This window comes from Bombus pyrosoma, linkage group LG10, assembly GCF_014825855.1.
Source record: "Bombus pyrosoma isolate SC7728 linkage group LG10, ASM1482585v1, whole genome shotgun sequence".
NCBI lineage: Eukaryota > Metazoa > Arthropoda > Insecta > Hymenoptera > Apidae > Bombus > Bombus pyrosoma.
This window is the reverse complement of record NC_057779.1, coordinates 9,700,222-9,716,694: the sequence shown is the minus strand read 5'-3', so window position 1 is coordinate 9,716,694 and position 16,473 is coordinate 9,700,222. Positions and strand designations below refer to the sequence as shown.

Genomic DNA, 16,473 nt, shown 5'->3' with positions numbered 1-16,473 from the left:
CAAATGGCCAGTATTTCCTTTAATGGTTAATATTATTGATCATATTGCGATACTGAACACATGCAATTTTCCGTATTTTACTTAACACTAACCTTACCAGAACCGGTCAAAATTTAATTTTTATATTCATTATATATTTACGTATTTACATTCATTGTTATTTCTTATTTTTGTTCATCAAACTCTTATATTATCTGATCAATCAGTTTCTCAGTTTCTGTTAATATAATAATATACATAAAGTTAGATGAACAGAAGAAATAACAATGGACGTACAATTTTAAATTAAATTTTGAAATCGGTCTCATTTGACCGGGCCTGGTAAGGTTAGTTTTAATCGATACTTATGTCGTTATCACAGCCACGTTATGATTCCATTTGTATCGAAATATTTCAGGTAACAAGTAAACAGAGAACGGAGGTGTAAATAATAGTTAGGCAAGATTTGCGTGAACGGGACCCGGGCCAGTAGGTACTTACTTGTATATAGCTAGTAGATAATAGCGACTAATCGATCAATTACAATGCTCGAAATAATTAGAGAAATATGATCAGAATTACTATGACAATAAAAAATACTATATGCATGTTGCAAATTGCAAAAGGTATTGATTACCATATTCTAATAACGCTAATTAATTTGAGCAATGTACTTTACGAGTTTAAATAATTATATAAATCATTTTTCGTCGAAAGAAAATGAATAATAAATGTAATACATTACAATGTACTTAATGTAATTATCGACGTATACGTTACTTACAAAGCCACGCTATTTCACAAGTAAAGTACAAATCTATGAATTCCTGGGCCCTCATATTTGTAAATATAAATTACTTTTAAAAACCATAGCAGTGGAGTTCCAATACCTAGGTTAATGTATATGGCTGTTGGTGAATTGAACAATTTTTATCAGAATATGCTCCCGTTTTTAGCGATATTGTTGGAAGGATACTAACTTAGCGTTGTTGATCAATGAACAATCTTTAAAACGGCTCTACGACGACTCATAATGTAATAATTATTAGATAAGTAGTAAAATTATCGATTTATTAGAGTTACAGGCACCATTCACTGCCGCGCTAAACTAGTTAATAGGGCGTTAATTAAGGCGTTAATATAGAGCAAGCTATTTTACAGAATTTTGGTACAAACAAATGCAAATGATAACGTTAACAAAAAAGCTAAAAAATTATTAAAAAAATATATAGTTAATTTGAAATCAATCGAATGTTATTTTCAATTCACTTACATTACTCGACGACATATCCGATTGATTCTCAGCGTCACTTAATTACATCTCCATGAATCGTTGATGATTCCTAAAAAATTGCAAATTTGGATAAAAAAAGGAATAAAACATAGTTAAAATAATTTTTCGAGATATTAATACCCCGAAGTATTAACGTTCGAGATATTTCATTCATTTCAGGAGAGACATTTACTTTAAAGATAACGATTAAGACAATATACCAAGAATAAAGACTCGCGGAATATTTAATCGATAGAAAACATGGCCGTGTTAACTTGCAACATTCCGACGTGGCTATTCAACATAATTGTGGCATAAATTGTGAACGTATGAAAATGCAAAAACACGCAACTGACGAGGCCATCGCGAAGAATATTAAAAATTCATATTCAAATGAGTTAGTTTCGATAGAATATATTTTTATGAGATATGTCGTGCATCCAACAGGCGCCCGTATAGTTCGCACATAAAAAGCAATCGCATGTGCGTGAACCAACCAGAATTTTCGCAATACCTCTGCGAGAACCGCAAATATTACACGAACTGCGTAGAGGAAAGTCAATATTCTATATTATTACGTAACTCACCTACAAAGCAGTATGTATCCGCATATAATTGACAAATAATAAGACAAAGATGCAACAACGAAGTTTCGCGCCATTACACTTTTTCTAACTATCGGAAAAGACGGAACACAGAACCGAGATATGAAAAATGGAACATTCGAAGTGGACGCTTAACCGTCTTAGTCACGCGAAAGTACGAAATACATCAATCTGAAAATAAAGTAATATTTTCGATTAAAATCCTTAAGTGAAATAATCATTCTTCTTATTATATAGGAGTTTTTAATTTTTAAAATTATATTAGTTGTTATTCGTAAATGATTAAAGTATATTGTTGATTCGAAATGACTAGGCATTGACTAGCGAAGTGCAGTTTGAATTGTTCAGTTAGTGGCAAACATTGCGTTGTATCTATTTCATTGGAACATTAATCTTGTCGTGTTATAAACTTTGATGTGAATTTTCAATAATGCGTGTTCGTAGTCAGTTCTGTTACAAACTGTGTCAAGCAAAGCGTAGCTGAATGAAACGACTGTATCTTTCTGTCAACTATTGTGAGGATGAAATTTAGGATAAGTTTCGGAGCAATGGATAAGCACAAAAATGGAGGGAAAAGGTGAGTATTCTAATTAATTATTTAAAGAGAAAGTGGCAATTAATGCTCATGTGGTGAATAAATTTTCATGTTTTGCATATTTAATTGGAGTACGTGGTTCGAATTGTCACACAGTTTTGCAGTAAACTGAAATTTAAATTTCAACCAAGGATAAGTAGAATCGGTACGATTTTACTTATCGACCATACATCCGTGTCACCGGCGTCTTTGATACTCTACTCTAATGCATACTCAGTAGTTCGCATTTTTCCGTGGATTTTCACATTTCACGTTTACTTTCGAACGCGCCACTGTAATACAGATTAGATTTCGAAGTCATTTCATGGCAATTTAACGCGATGTTTAACGAGTTCCTTGAGAATCGGGCTATGCACCGGCGTATGCACCGTAGCGTTCGTAGCATATCAAACACTCATTATGCAGACCACAAAGCATTGTTTGGCATACTTTAATTCTATCGAGAGCTAGAGTCTTTAATTGTAGTGCCAATATTGGTTCTCATTGGCTATTCGTTAACACTGAAAAAACCGAAAGTAAGTTTAATTCATTCTTTATTTTGAATAGCGTAAAAAGTTACATTTTTATTTTCGTAAAATTATACCCTGTTCATATTCAAAATTTACTCATTTATGAATTGAACAACTTACTAACGGTGTTACCTAAACTTACTATTCTTAAGAAAAAAGTACGCAACCATATATGTACAAGCTCATGGAATGAAAAATATTTATATTGTTAATGAGTAGATTTGGGAGCTGGGTGGCTCAGGGTGAACACTTCGTAATCTACTACAAAAAAATGGTAGTCTCCCATAAGTACAGTGTTAGAGGCGTGTTCTCCATCGTAGCTATGGGGAAGATTACTATAGCTTTCCTTGTTCACGTTGCAGTTACTAGAAATTAGTAAATCAGCTCCTGCTCCGAAAATTGGTCCAATGCTATAAAAGTATTTGAGTCAGTTTAATCATTAGAATACATTTCGATGCGTTTGAACATATCTTGTTATACTTAGTTAAATAATATTTACTCCGGATGATAACAAATTGCAAAAGGCTTCTTTACAATGTCGTATTTCGTCGGAGGAACATCTTGGTTATTGGTCAGAGTAAATAAGAAAGCTTTTTCTGAAGAGATATAGTGCCCTTTAGCATTCGTTTTACCCCATGGCGCGTCGCTAAAGCCACCACAAATTTCTCCTCGAGTTCCCTAGAAAATTACATCATTCTTTGTTAGTTATAGATAACTATTTATTTGACACGTGTAAATTACTTACCAACGCAATTACGTATGTTGGGCAAATCCCGTCACAATGTCGGTGGAATGCTGTTGCAGAGTAATCATGGTTGGAGGCACTGAAACGCGTTCGTAGTTAGGATTGTGTTGATCTCGATATGCTTCCGATATTTACATTTTCCTCGCTACATACCGATATACCAAACGCCAACTTTGCTTTGGCGATCCGTACCACTGATTGAGGAGACGCTGGAAACCCACCTTGTCTCGCGACAGAATTTGCGACCCAGGAAATAGGAATGGACTTACTCTTGGTTGTAACCTCTTATCTGTACAGATTTCCGCGTACTTGTTTGGTAGAGCTGCATACCTATATCTAAAACAAAACGTAAAAATCGAAAGCCTCCAAGAATAAGAAAATTTCCCGGCAAACCATACCTTATGGGTTTTGAGCCACTTGATCGATCGGGATTGAAAAATTCGTACCTCTCCAAGGAAAGCTCTATAGGCACTGCTCCTGTTGGCTCTACTTCCTCCGCAAAGACCTGGCTGTCGATTAGCAGCAGGCGAACGTGATTTATCACTCCTGATAAATGTTGGCAAACCCTCACACGTTCCTCCTCTGTCCAGTGTTGAGTAGGCTGCGTCACCCCTGCCTAGGAGCGTGGTCCGTACGGTTAAGCGTTCCTTAACTCGTAATTCTAAATTCCGATCCAAGAACCTAAGGACCCAAGGACCCGGTAATAATCGTATGCGACATAAGGTCTAAGACCTTGCACGACATACGCATGATCAGAGCGTTAAGTCTTCTTGGAATTTTCAACGGATTCAAAGTACTCGGAAACGGAATAGAATGTTCAAAGAAAAAGAACCTGATATTTTGCCCAGTTCAGTACTGCTCTCCAAACATCTTCTTCCTCCAATCCTAGATAGTCCGAAGAAATAAGTTTCACCAGTGCATCCTTTGGAAGATTACAAAACGCCGTTGTTTTCACTGTGTCTACAGCATTTTCTCCAATGAAAGCGAAACATCTTTCGATGAAGGAAGAGCAAGCTCCCTTACCACCTACGATAACGAAATATCTTTGTTAACAACGTATCTTAGATCGATAGTGATATTAAAATATAATCTAGATAATAGTACTTAACTTCTGCGACTTCTAAATTATATTTTTATCAGTTAGAATAACTATTCAGCTAGGACTTTGGCAAAAGTATAAACATAAATAAAACACAAACCTAGAATCAAAAATATTTATTAAATATTTATCTAATTCATATCTGTTACAGCAATTGTTCAATCGTATAAAATTTACATCTGAAATTATTCTTAATGTTAGAAATGAACTGAGATACAAGATCTTACAGTTTGATGGTATCTATACAAATGGGACTTATAGTGCATAGTTTTTCATTCAGATATTTGAAAAATTATTCTACTACAAGATTACAATAACAAATACGTCTCCCAATAGAAAACAATACTGTCACTTTAACCTGATAGTATTTTCAGTTACAACTTGCAACTATTGGTTAATCATTGTTCTTAACTATACCGAGAGGTGCATCACAACTTGTACAACTTGGAAAATGTTAACTCCATCTTTGTTAAACCCTTTTAAGTCACTTCTAGTGTGCGTAATTGCACTAGTTATAAGGTAATATGCCTTGTTTGTCCTGGGTCATAACTTGAGGTTATAGACGAACAATTTAATTTGCCCCTGGATTTGTATTTTGTATTAATGTTATATTGTCGCCTTTCAACATAATTCGTCCAAGTGGTTTTCTGGCCTTCGTCTTCAGATTATATTCCTCAGCATCGTCCAGTACTAAATTCATATATTCGTCGAATCCAACGATGTGACCTTCGATTCGTAGGTTGATGTTTTCGAATAACCATACTTGCACGCGCGAACGATTTTGCAGGTACCGAAATATAAGGTTGATGGGCTGTACCATCACCTTTTGAACTTTTTGTGGTCCTTTGTACGACATTTTTGTGTTGAGGTTTCAAAAATTAATAAGCAACGTTTAATAAACGCGTGCTTGGTAATAGCCAGACGCCGTAAAATGTGGCGTCGTGGTTGTACCAACTGTTCGTTCTCGTTTTTCCCTATTTCTTTCGTTTGCTTAAAATGCGTTTTAAGATTTAATCATATCGGTTAAATTTTGGTTCAAGAGATTCTGATTCAATTACGAAATTATAAATCTGGCGGATTTGGAAGGCTTAATAAATTTACATTTGTAACGTTTAATACGTTTAGGGAAAATGAAACATAGAGATAAAATAAATTCTTTCGTTATAGGCGTTGGTATCACTGAGTTCGTAAAATATTCCCGTATGTAGTGCTGCCTTCGTGGCGAGCATGTCAGTTACACAACGAAAAGCACGGTCGATAACTAGTCATGTAGTACAATTACCATACAAACTGTAATTTTTTAGATTCAAGATATGTACATATTCAGTTTAATTACTTTTCTTATCCAATGTATAGAATAATATCATAATTTAAGCCACTTGCACACATACATACACACGTTCATTATAGTCATCAGATATCACATAAGAAACAAATATATACACAAACATTCTAATATTACTGATTATATTCCGCAGATTCTCAGTTACTAAGAAATTGTTTTATACTTCAATTAGACGTATTTCATTTTCCACTTTCAAGAAACACGCACTTACCAACCATTGTAAGTTTGAATCGCCGTTTCATTTTCCATCAGATGAAACATTCAGCAAACTTGAGAATGCAGATCGATCGGTAGGCAAACTTTTAACAGTATGCCATGAATAACTTACCGGGAACTCGCTCCTGGGCATCCAGAGCGGCAGTCAAAAGAGCACACGCGTTTCCTGGACTAAGCGTAGCGGAGACATGTTCCTCGCAACTTCTCCATAGTTCCTCGACTCCTAGTTCTTGAGCAAGTCCCAACATCTCGAAGATGCCACTGTCCTGAAGCATAATCTACGGAACAGTTACGAATGAAACTCAGCCGTGACTTTGGGTCAAAGCGAGAGTTTTCTCGGTAGATTCTTTTACGTGCTAAACACCATAATAAATTTCCAATCTATTCGAGATATTATTTACCTTGCCTGTGTATATATAGTGAATGAATTGTCGAAAGGTCTCCGGATGAGCATGTAGCATACGCACTGACGTTGGATTTCCAGGTGTTCCGATCCTCTTCGCGGCTGTGAAGTTCTTGCATCTAGAGAAATCGAAGCAACGCTGTCGGTATCGATTCCCGAACGATAATTACCATAGCATACGAGTTATAGGGAAGAGAAGTGCAGGAACAGAAGTGCACTGCTTTGAATCGTGCTCGCGTAAATGTGCCGTGGATGCGTAACCCCTCTAACGAACACACCCACCACTTCGTCTTTCGTCACCTTCGCTACTACTTCTGGCAGAGTTTCTTGTTACAAAAGGGCTTAATTGACTTCGTCAGGAAGCTCCGTTGCCACAAGAGTATTCGCTACGTACGCAGTCGGGCTTTAGTTTTCGTTCCTCTACAAATTAATGGCAACCTTCGAAAAGTCACTTCTCGCCCCTTTTTTCCCTACGGCAAGCCCCCCAGGTACGGGAGAAACTCGGAAGAACAAATCTTTCTCTAGCACTTCGTGCTGAAAGCGGAGATTCCCTGTGACCCATTGGGAGAACATTCGATCTCGGTTTCTCTAGTGTACATCCTCTCCTACAATGCGTACAATGCGACTAGGTACATAAAAGGCAGGCTTTTAAATATCCACGAGTACAGAAACGAACAGAAGTCTTATTTTTACCCCGAAATCATCGATGCATTTTCTATATTCCTCTTTGTGCAACATCTAAAGTATATTCTCGAAATTGTTCACCTCTAATAACGATTTCACGATTGTCCACCATCGATTTTCTCACTATTCGGTTTTAGATTTGATATTAGCAAAGAGCAAAGTCAATTAGAAATCTCCGCGATATGAAACTATGGCAATTTCGAATTGCAATTAAGCGAAACTACTTCTAAAACAGTCATGACAGTGACTTCACTGTGGTTTTTTACGGATATAGTAGCTATTCAATTTTAATGTTTCAAATATGATATTAGCATAGAGCAAAGCTTTGCCAACGCGAAATTATTCTAATTTCGATATTGCGATTAACCAAAGAAGCGATTAAAAATTGAAACAGAGACGGTAAAAGGGTGGAATTTAAATTAGAAAAGACTGACGAACCCTTAAACGAGTACTTTGTGAATCCACTGAAGACACACTGATATTCAGTCTTCTAATACTACTAAGCAGCGCAAGGTAAAAGGATTTCGCGTGCTAGAAACGAAGAGATCGCGGGTACGAGTTTCGTCAAGGTAAGCGGTAAAGTGTAGATACACCAACAACGTAGTCCGTATCGAATCAAAAGAAAATCCGTCAAAGAGACCGGGTGCACATGGAAAAGGCATGCACGCCGGCTGCTTTGATATTATAACCGACGCGTTAACAAACGCTCCGCTTCGTCGACAGGAGAGCGTGCGAAAGTTGGAAAATCGCGGGGCCGAGCCACGAAACATGGTTGCCGAGAGAGTCGACAGAGGAAAACTAGTGCTCAAAAAAATTAAAAACACCAGCCTCGCGTACAGGAAACCAGAGGTGTGCGCGTAGATGTAGCCCTTACCGTGGGTCGACTTTTAACAGACCGAAAATCTCCACCTTTATGTTTTCGTCTGTAGTTCGGAAACGATGCGGGCTCGTACAAATATCAAAGCGATAGTTCGCGTATTTATTTCCGCAAATTACAGGGGAAATATTCGAGTATCGAGGATATTGCACGATTTTCTTGCACGTTTAACAGGCGAGCACGCGATATGATTTATCGTTAAATCTGCTTTTCAAATCTACCTCTGTAGAAATTTGCGCGGGGGAAGGTGAATTCGATATGTCAGACGCGTTGCGGGGCTTTCTCCCTTGAGAATCTTTAGCCTGTTCTAAGAAACGTGGCCGGCAATTCTGACTAGAGCCGCGGCAATATCGGCGCGCAGAAACCGTGCTACCGGCGAAGAAATGAAAAAGTATTAAGAGGAAAAATCAAGGCAGCGGCGGACGATGGTTGGGTTGTGTGATGGATGGTACTCGGTAGAACGAGGCGAAGAAGGAAAGAAAGCGTGCAGAAGAAGATGAAGAAGAAGAAGAAGAAAAAGAAGGGAAGGGAGGAAAGGGGGTGAAAAACACGAGGAACGAAGTCGTTCCCGGAGAGAAGCTTTTCCCTAATCACAGGCGAACGCCGCAGTGGAATCAAAGAAAACCAAATATCAGCGAGTGACGCCGAGAAAAGAATAGGGCAACGCGTGCGCGTCTGGTGTGACGATGAGGTGTCACGGGGGTGGTAACCGTAGGTTCACGTAGCTCGGCGTGGAAAGAGGATGTTAGGGGGTAAGGGGCCTAGTGATGGCGGGAAACGAGGGTCGTGGCTGCTTGGTTTCACGGCGGCAAGGGTTGAATGTCGCCGCGGGCTCCGCTACTAACGACCAAGCGTGCGATTATATAGCGGCTCCGTCGATCTCCGCGCAAAAACCGCCTCCGTTTCCGGTGCACGAGAGTCAAATTCGCGCCACACCCCTCGTTTCCCGTACCGGTAAAACACCACAGTCTCACGCTTCGGTCCATTATCGGATCTTGTGCCTCGATTCGCCACATTCAGATGTATACCATTGTCATCGAATGCATGATTACTGGCGAGAAACGCCGTTAACGAATGCTTCTTTTTCAATTGAACATCCATCCTCTTCTTGGCGAGCGTTCATCGAAATTCGAAGCTTCTATCTCGGAAAATTGCAATGGAACTCGAGCTGAAATTTAGGTCTCGTCGAGATTACACTTTCATCGGTAGGTACTGTGTATCTCTCAATGAAACTGAAATTGCTTTCTCCGTTAATTTGATAATCGAAACGGTTTGGCTTCTAGCTACCTGTATTTTTGTATGTAAATCAGTGCTCTTTTTAATAAATCAAATTCGATAGAACAGATAAGAGTACACACGAGTACTTGATATATTAATAGCGGTCAGTTGCACGCGGGAATCGATAGAAACGATGGGATTACGTTAGAGTGCCGTTGAACATCACCGAGGCCCGAGCGTATTTTTCAATTTCTTTTCTCTCGCCGTCAAACATCGTTCTCATCTGCGTCGCATTTCGAAATGACAAGGACTACAAGAGAGGGATGGGCGGTGGGACGGGGAACCACGACTCTTTGTCAGGATTTTCACCGGACTGGAGAGCGCCGCGTAGAGTTTTGAGTGCGGTCGCGTATTGTCCATGCATTTCTCCTACGGACGACGCCTGTCACGAGCATGCGTAACTTAATTTTCCGATCCCGGTGTCTACGAAACGAGGCGCGAGGAGAGCGACAGAGAGGGGGGGAGGGTGGGATGACAAAAGGACCGACGTTCCCTTCCACGCCGTGATATCAAAGGGGTTCACTGGAATATCGTAATTGACTTTACAATTAGCATCAAGCCTATCCAGTGGAATGTCGTTGCCTCGAAAGCTAAGGCCCCTCCACCTAATATTAAACCGAGCCCTTCTTACAGCAATTAGAAATCCGTCGAGCGAAAATACGACCCAGAGACTCGTGCTCGTCACGGATGAATCGTCCCTAACAGAAGAAAAGAGTACCTCTCTTCTTATTATCCAACTAATTAGAACGTTCGATCGATTCGTTTCACCGTAACAATCGGAGTCCCTTAATTAAAATTCATCGCTGCCGCGAACTTCGCCATCCTCTCCTTCTCCTCGTTCCGAAGAAAGTTTGATGACTTGGCGATTTTTCTCCCGGGAACCGTTCGTTCGACCAAGAATTTTCATAGAATCTCGCCCGATCGAGCGTTTGTTTCGCGACTGGATTGTCCCTCCCGACCGGATATACTTTCTCCCTTCCTCCGGAAGAAACAGCGGAAGGGACGATGCAAAGCGTACGGGAGAGATAGGTGAATTATGTATACCTAGGTTCCTCCAGCGACTCGAAGAATTTAACGAAGTTATCATTTCCCTTCCGTTGGCTTCGTTTGCAATTCTGCAGGAAAGTTAACGTCTAGCTATTCTTTTCGTTTTTCCCTCATTCCACCCCTCTTTGTACCCGCGACTTCAGCTTCACCGACGAGAGGAAAGTTTGTAACGCAATTACCGCGAAATAAGTTCGTGTCTCGGAGAAGGCGACCAAGGCGAGTCGCGGTGTTTCGAAAATATTTTCGAACGCGAATCCGCTTCGCTATGCCACGTCCGTCTCTCCATTTCCATTGTAAAAACTACGCCGATGATAAGACGGAGCACCACGTTTCTACGTTAATTCTCTATTTTCCGTGATACGACGAGGCCCATTGTCTCGGTTGTCTCCGACTTTCCTTTTTCGCCGGGTGCATTCTGAAAATAGCGGGGCCGCATATTTCCCCAGCTCCGTATCGGGTAAGCGTGTTTGTCTCCGGTGTGATTTATCTCACGCGTGTTTTCGAATCGTTGTCGGGTCTCCGAGGAAATCCGTATCGGCTACGAATCGCTCGACGAGACGCGATCTGTTTTAATAAAAATTACGATTAACAATTAATTCGGTCCCAGGGTGCGTCGTTCGAACGGTTGCCTTCGACTTAATAAAATTTCCGATCTCGCGTGCTCCGTTCATGGGAATGCATCGAGCTCGTTCGCGTCCCTGGAGGCGTTGAAAGATATCGAGAGCAAGCGAAAATAATATAAATTGTCTCATTGTGTATACGTCGGGTTTGAAATGTTTTTCCTTATCAACTGGAAGGTATCGACGCGTGCGCCAGTGAGATTAATTCCACGGTTTTGGAATCGCTTGGTCGAGAAGGACGAAACGATTCGAGTACTGACCTCGCTTGGAGGATAATTCTGTGAGCGTACACCGGTGTCTCGTCCCTTCCTAGCAGAAAGACAATGTCAGCTGTGTCTTTGTCCTCGGAAAGTCGAGCCAGGTCCTCCAGAAGTCTGGGTACGCCGGCTAAACCTGCCTCGCCAGATACTCCCGCAGCTCCTGATGCCGCCCCCACAGCAACGGCTCTAGTTCCCATGTTGGTTGAATCGAATATCAGCAACTGCGTGGCAGACGGCACTGGAAGTTAATTAGTGAGATATTATATGGTATATCTGCACCGTAGTAATTTCTTCGGACGCGCAGTGTAGGGCAAATATAGGGCACAAGTATTTATATAGGGAAAGATCTCATACCAAATTCATTTGAATTTAATTAATCTGTGATTATTACTCGAGGCAAAAATTTGAAAGTCGCTCTATATTTATAGCGCGTGGAAAAAGAAATGGCAAAGAACTCGGAAGAAAAACTCTTGCATTTCTATTATGATATACAAAAAAATTGTTAAAGGAAATAAATACGAATAATTGAGTTACAGTTAAATCCTACTGCGCAAAAGTTAAATTCTATATTATAAAAAAAAAAAAAAAATAAAAATAAAAATAAAATTTGCGTTTAATAAGAATGTTTATGTCTATACATAATGTTTATGTCTCTTATGATACAAAAGTCACTGTCACGAAATTCTAATTTCATTTTCTTTCCAACTTGCGTCTTTCATAGAACTGTAAGTTCTTAAATATAAAGAGACCGCATAAACTTTTATACGCGTAATGGGAAGCTTGCTCCGATATTCCCCTAAACTTCTTCAGATTTGCATCTCTCTTAAATGTTTCACAATTAGTGTACGGTATTTCATACTTGCGGCTAGTTAAAAATCCAACACGTTGCTCGCGGTACCTAAGTAAGTTCCCTTAAGTACTACGAAACTTTTACTCATTAACCGCCCTTCGAAAACAATCAAGCCAATTAAGACGGGAGCAGCCGAACGAATGCACCTTCCTGCATTAAACCGATCGCGCAGAGTTGCCGCTCCGTGGTGGGGAGGGAAGCGGAGTTCGTACAATTTGCGATAATCCGAAATTAATGACGGGAACCTCGACCAAGAATAAATCTGTGACTGATGACAGGGAGAGGAACACGAATGCCAGAACGCGTGTCATCGTCTCGAACGTTTTCCGGTCGCACCCGCGGCACCGGTTGACGAGCTTCGCCGAGCAATGTAACCAAAAAAAAAAGAACAAAACCGATTAACAATCAGCGCTAATTGCACGATTAATATTTGATTTGCACCGCGTCGCGTCGCGGCGTCACTCTAGCCCCGTCTCTCTCTTCCTCTCCGCGTGCTCTCTTTGTCCGTGTCGTTCTGTCACGGTCGGTCGATCGACACGGAGAATTTTGTGTCACGACGGCTGGCTGATTCCCTTTTAATTAGTTCGGGTTTTGTAGTTTTCGAGCTGGTGACGCGCGTCGATCGTGCCGCGGTACAGCTCGAGGGCTCCGCGTGATTCCCGGTCATTTGCCCTTCCACGGATTTCCTCGCAACGCGTCCCATCATCCGGCATTCCAACGTCGCCTCTGATTCGATTAAAAAATCATTAGACGAAGGTTTTGTTTATCTCCGGTTAGACAGATCGCGTCCCAGGAAACTCATTAACGATGCTACGAATCTCGAATTCGAACGTACACGCACTGTTAAACATTCACTTTCTATTCAACTCTGTATTTCGAAATGGATGTTACGTTTAAACGGGTATTATTAAAACACAGTGTAGCGAAAGAATTCCCGGAAGCGTTCGAACGTGTAAGCAAGTCTTTTACGAATACGTTATATGCATTACGCGAAACATTTTAAACTGTTCGCACTATAACGAAGCTCGACTCTAGTTTGAAATAAATATTGTTAAAAATCCGAATTTTTCTTTGTAACGAGTGATTAAAATATATGTATAGTTACGTTTCTAGGCGAGTTTGGAGGAAGAATTTCTGTCGATCGATCTCTGTGTAAGCACAAACCACAACTGTGTTCGTCACTGCGTGTTTATTTTGAATATACCTGCTCGGTCGGCTGTGATCACGTTCAGTATCGTTCCGCGTATAAATAAACACGAGTTTACCAGCATGAATTGCGCGGCACTTAACGATCGTTGTTCAACGCCGTTACTGTCAAATTCGATCGTGTTTAGAGAGCCATTGGAACGTCTCGAGAAATTAATCATCGCGGCGTCCAAATTACGGGAAGATCGCACGAGGAACGCAGTGTCGGTTGTATCGCTCTCACCTTTTCGTCGACCTCAGCGAGCGAACGTGCCCAGGAACGTTCGATAGAGGAATCTAAGCGAGCCGCGGCGGGCAAAATCGTTGTTTCCGTGGCACACGTGGACGAGTATTGCGTTCGCACGCGAAACACTGCATTTTCAGCCGATCCTCGGCATCTCACACTCCCACGGGGCGAAACATTGTTTCGTCAAAAACTTTCCTCCCGCTTGTCTTTTCTTTTCGTTTCTCCCCTTTTCTCTGCCAGCTTCCCGTTATTCTACAACGCGAACGCAATCCCGCGAGTATCGCACATCAACGAAGAAAGAAGAAAAAAATGTAAAAAGGAAGAAACGTGACGAAAGTGGAGGAAAACGCGTAGTGTACCGTACTCGACCGGAAGTTTCGACGTTGAACGCGAGGTATTTCTCCTGTGCGAGACGAGTTTCACGAGCGCTGGACCAGGCCTGCTTCGGACCCGCCGCTTTCTTCGGCCCTTCTCCTCTCGTTCTCTCCTCAGGTGAGGCCGTGGTCTTCTTTCCACCAACGTCGATTCTCTCCTTCCTTCTCGCTCTCGTGTGGCCAATGCTCCTGTAAGATCACTCCTCCTCCAGCCGTTGTTGCCAGATCCTCTCTGGAGCACCGATCGCACGATCAAAAAGGATACACGCGCTGCCTCGTTCCAGCTAGCAACGAACGCTGCTTCGTCTAACCTGGCCCTTCGATCCACACCGATTCCAAACTTTCTCGCCCGCTATCCGCCTCCATTTCTCCCTGTTTACCCAACATTCTACCCTTTGTTCTTCTTAAATCGCGGCCAGGCCAAGATCCACTTGCTCGCTGTACTCTGTTCTTTTCGAGTCTCGCTTTATATCCCTTTCTCCTAGTGGCGTCCCTTGTTTTCGAGACCGGCTTCCACCAGGTTTCGCTCGGTCGCGCGATATTGCCGCAATGCGGTGCTTCCTAGTTTCCTCGACAAAATGAGATTGTCCTTTTATTCGCGTTCCCTGCCTTCAGACGACCTTTTTCGACTTTACTCTGATTCTTTTCGAGCATAGTGGATCGTCTTTCAGACGCTTGAATCTCGCTTTCAGCTTCCGTTATCGATCGCTTCTAGTCGCTGTTGTTTGTTAACGTTCCATCGCTGTTGGTTTAGCGCGATACTTTGATTTTACATTTTTCCGTTTAATAGAATTTCAATGTCGAAAGAATCGAAAATAGGGATTCGTGCACTTTCTTCCCCGTGGATTTCATTTTTGAATCTTTCCACGAATATTTGAATTGATTAATATCGTGACTACATTTTCTCAGAGATTCTTTTTGACATTTCCCGAATAGTTACCGCGTAGACTGCGTATGTTTGTATCGTAGAAATAAAATATTATTTATTAACCTTTTGTCTTAAATGGATCTTTTGTCACTAATGGAACACGGTTAATTGCGAAACGTATGAGAAATACGAAAAATTGTTATCTCGTAGAAAATTAAATTGATTTTAACCAAATTTATTCAGATGCGTGCTGCAATTATCAAGCATATTCATCCTTCATTCGTTAAAAATACAATTACTTTAGGATCTAATAGTAAGTTAATCTTCATAACTTGTAACTTTCGTTTTCGCTGCTCCGATGTGCTTTATCTCTAAAAGCTTCTCGTTTAATTTCTCGTATCATTCTCAAAGGCACCGCAATAATTACGCGATGGAAATGATAAATCACAGATAGACATTACACCTGTTCTTCGCAAACGTAGTGATCCATGGTAAAGTTTCCCGTGTCTCGAATTAATCGGTGGATGGTAAAGTAGACGCTTTGCTCCACCATTGACCAAGAATAGCTGGATACTCGTTTGTGGCTCCACGCAACTCCATTGATGCAATCATATCGATCGTTGGTCTAACGATCGCTATATCGATCGAACGATAAATCCCGGTATCGATATAGAAGGGAATCGATTTTTCTGGCCTAATAGTTTTCATCGTATACGTAAGTAGACATGTAAATTTTAAATATCATCAAAATGCGGAACGTAAAGTCGACGATGTAATTCAATATTTTCGTAATTAAGATGTAAAAGGATTGATATTTCGAATACTGCTGTTTTCTTTACCCTTTCTCTACGCTCGCGTCTTTTAGGACATCTTCCTTTTCCTGCAATCCTTTATTCATACAGCGCGTGATATACGCAAAAAGTAGTAGAATTATATGGAGCGTTATCCATTAAATATAACATTCGTTCCGGGTCATGCAAATCAGAGGAGAACAGCGAGATTAAATTTTTATTGCAGCCGGGATATTACTAGGTACGCCACGTGTTATTAAAAACAGAGTTAATTCTATTTCACTCTTAATCGATTTAGTTTCCTTTAAAAGGGAAAAAGGTCCGGAGAAGCTTTCGCGAGGTACTTGGTCGCGCGTTGGCGCCATCGGTGTTTACCGAGCAGTTTGTCAACGATGGTTACGAAAATTCGCCCTGGTACACCGGCTGGATCCTACATAATTTTATATAATATGGCACACAATACGGAGGCTGAAGTGTCTTGCCGTCGGCGATGAGACGCAAATTTCCAACGCTGCAATATCCGAGGCAGTTTTTTTTCTCCCAGCTGCTGGAAATGGAATATCCCTAGCTGGCAGTAATAATCGGAGAAAGATCACTTAATGGCCCTCTAGGATAAGAGCCAC

General features: G+C 40.9%; 2 protein-coding genes across 4 annotated transcripts; both read right to left on the bottom strand.

Moving 5' to 3' along the window:
• Positions 1 to 99: 99 nt before the first annotated feature.
• LOC122571518 (kelch-like protein 17) lies at positions 100 to 14,171 on the bottom strand. Of its 3 annotated transcripts, none has more exons than XM_043735366.1 (10): positions 13,815 to 14,171; positions 11,536 to 11,773; positions 6,768 to 6,888; positions 6,479 to 6,644; positions 4,539 to 4,732; positions 4,105 to 4,322; positions 3,860 to 4,042; positions 3,707 to 3,785; positions 3,461 to 3,639; positions 100 to 3,371 (listed from the first exon to the last, which is right to left on the bottom strand). In XM_043735366.1, exons 2-10 carry the CDS (start codon positions 11,730 to 11,732, stop codon positions 3,170 to 3,172), a joined length of 1,539 nt encoding a protein of 512 aa, XP_043591301.1. In that variant the 5' UTR covers positions 11,733 to 11,773; positions 13,815 to 14,171; the 3' UTR covers positions 100 to 3,169. The 3 variants fall into 3 exon arrangements, with proteins under 3 accessions (XP_043591301.1, XP_043591300.1, XP_043591302.1); XM_043735365.1 differs by lacking the exon at positions 13,815 to 14,171 and adding an exon at positions 13,491 to 13,536; XM_043735367.1 differs by lacking the exon at positions 13,815 to 14,171 and adding an exon at positions 13,491 to 13,536 and having other exon boundaries at positions 4,153 to 4,322.
• LOC122571520 (probable small nuclear ribonucleoprotein E) lies at positions 4,907 to 5,756 on the bottom strand. The gene has a single exon (XM_043735372.1). The coding sequence runs from the start codon at positions 5,659 to 5,661 to the stop codon at positions 5,377 to 5,379; it is 285 nt and encodes a 94-aa protein (XP_043591307.1). The 5' UTR covers positions 5,662 to 5,756; the 3' UTR covers positions 4,907 to 5,376.
• Positions 14,172 to 16,473: the final 2,302 nt, after the last annotated feature.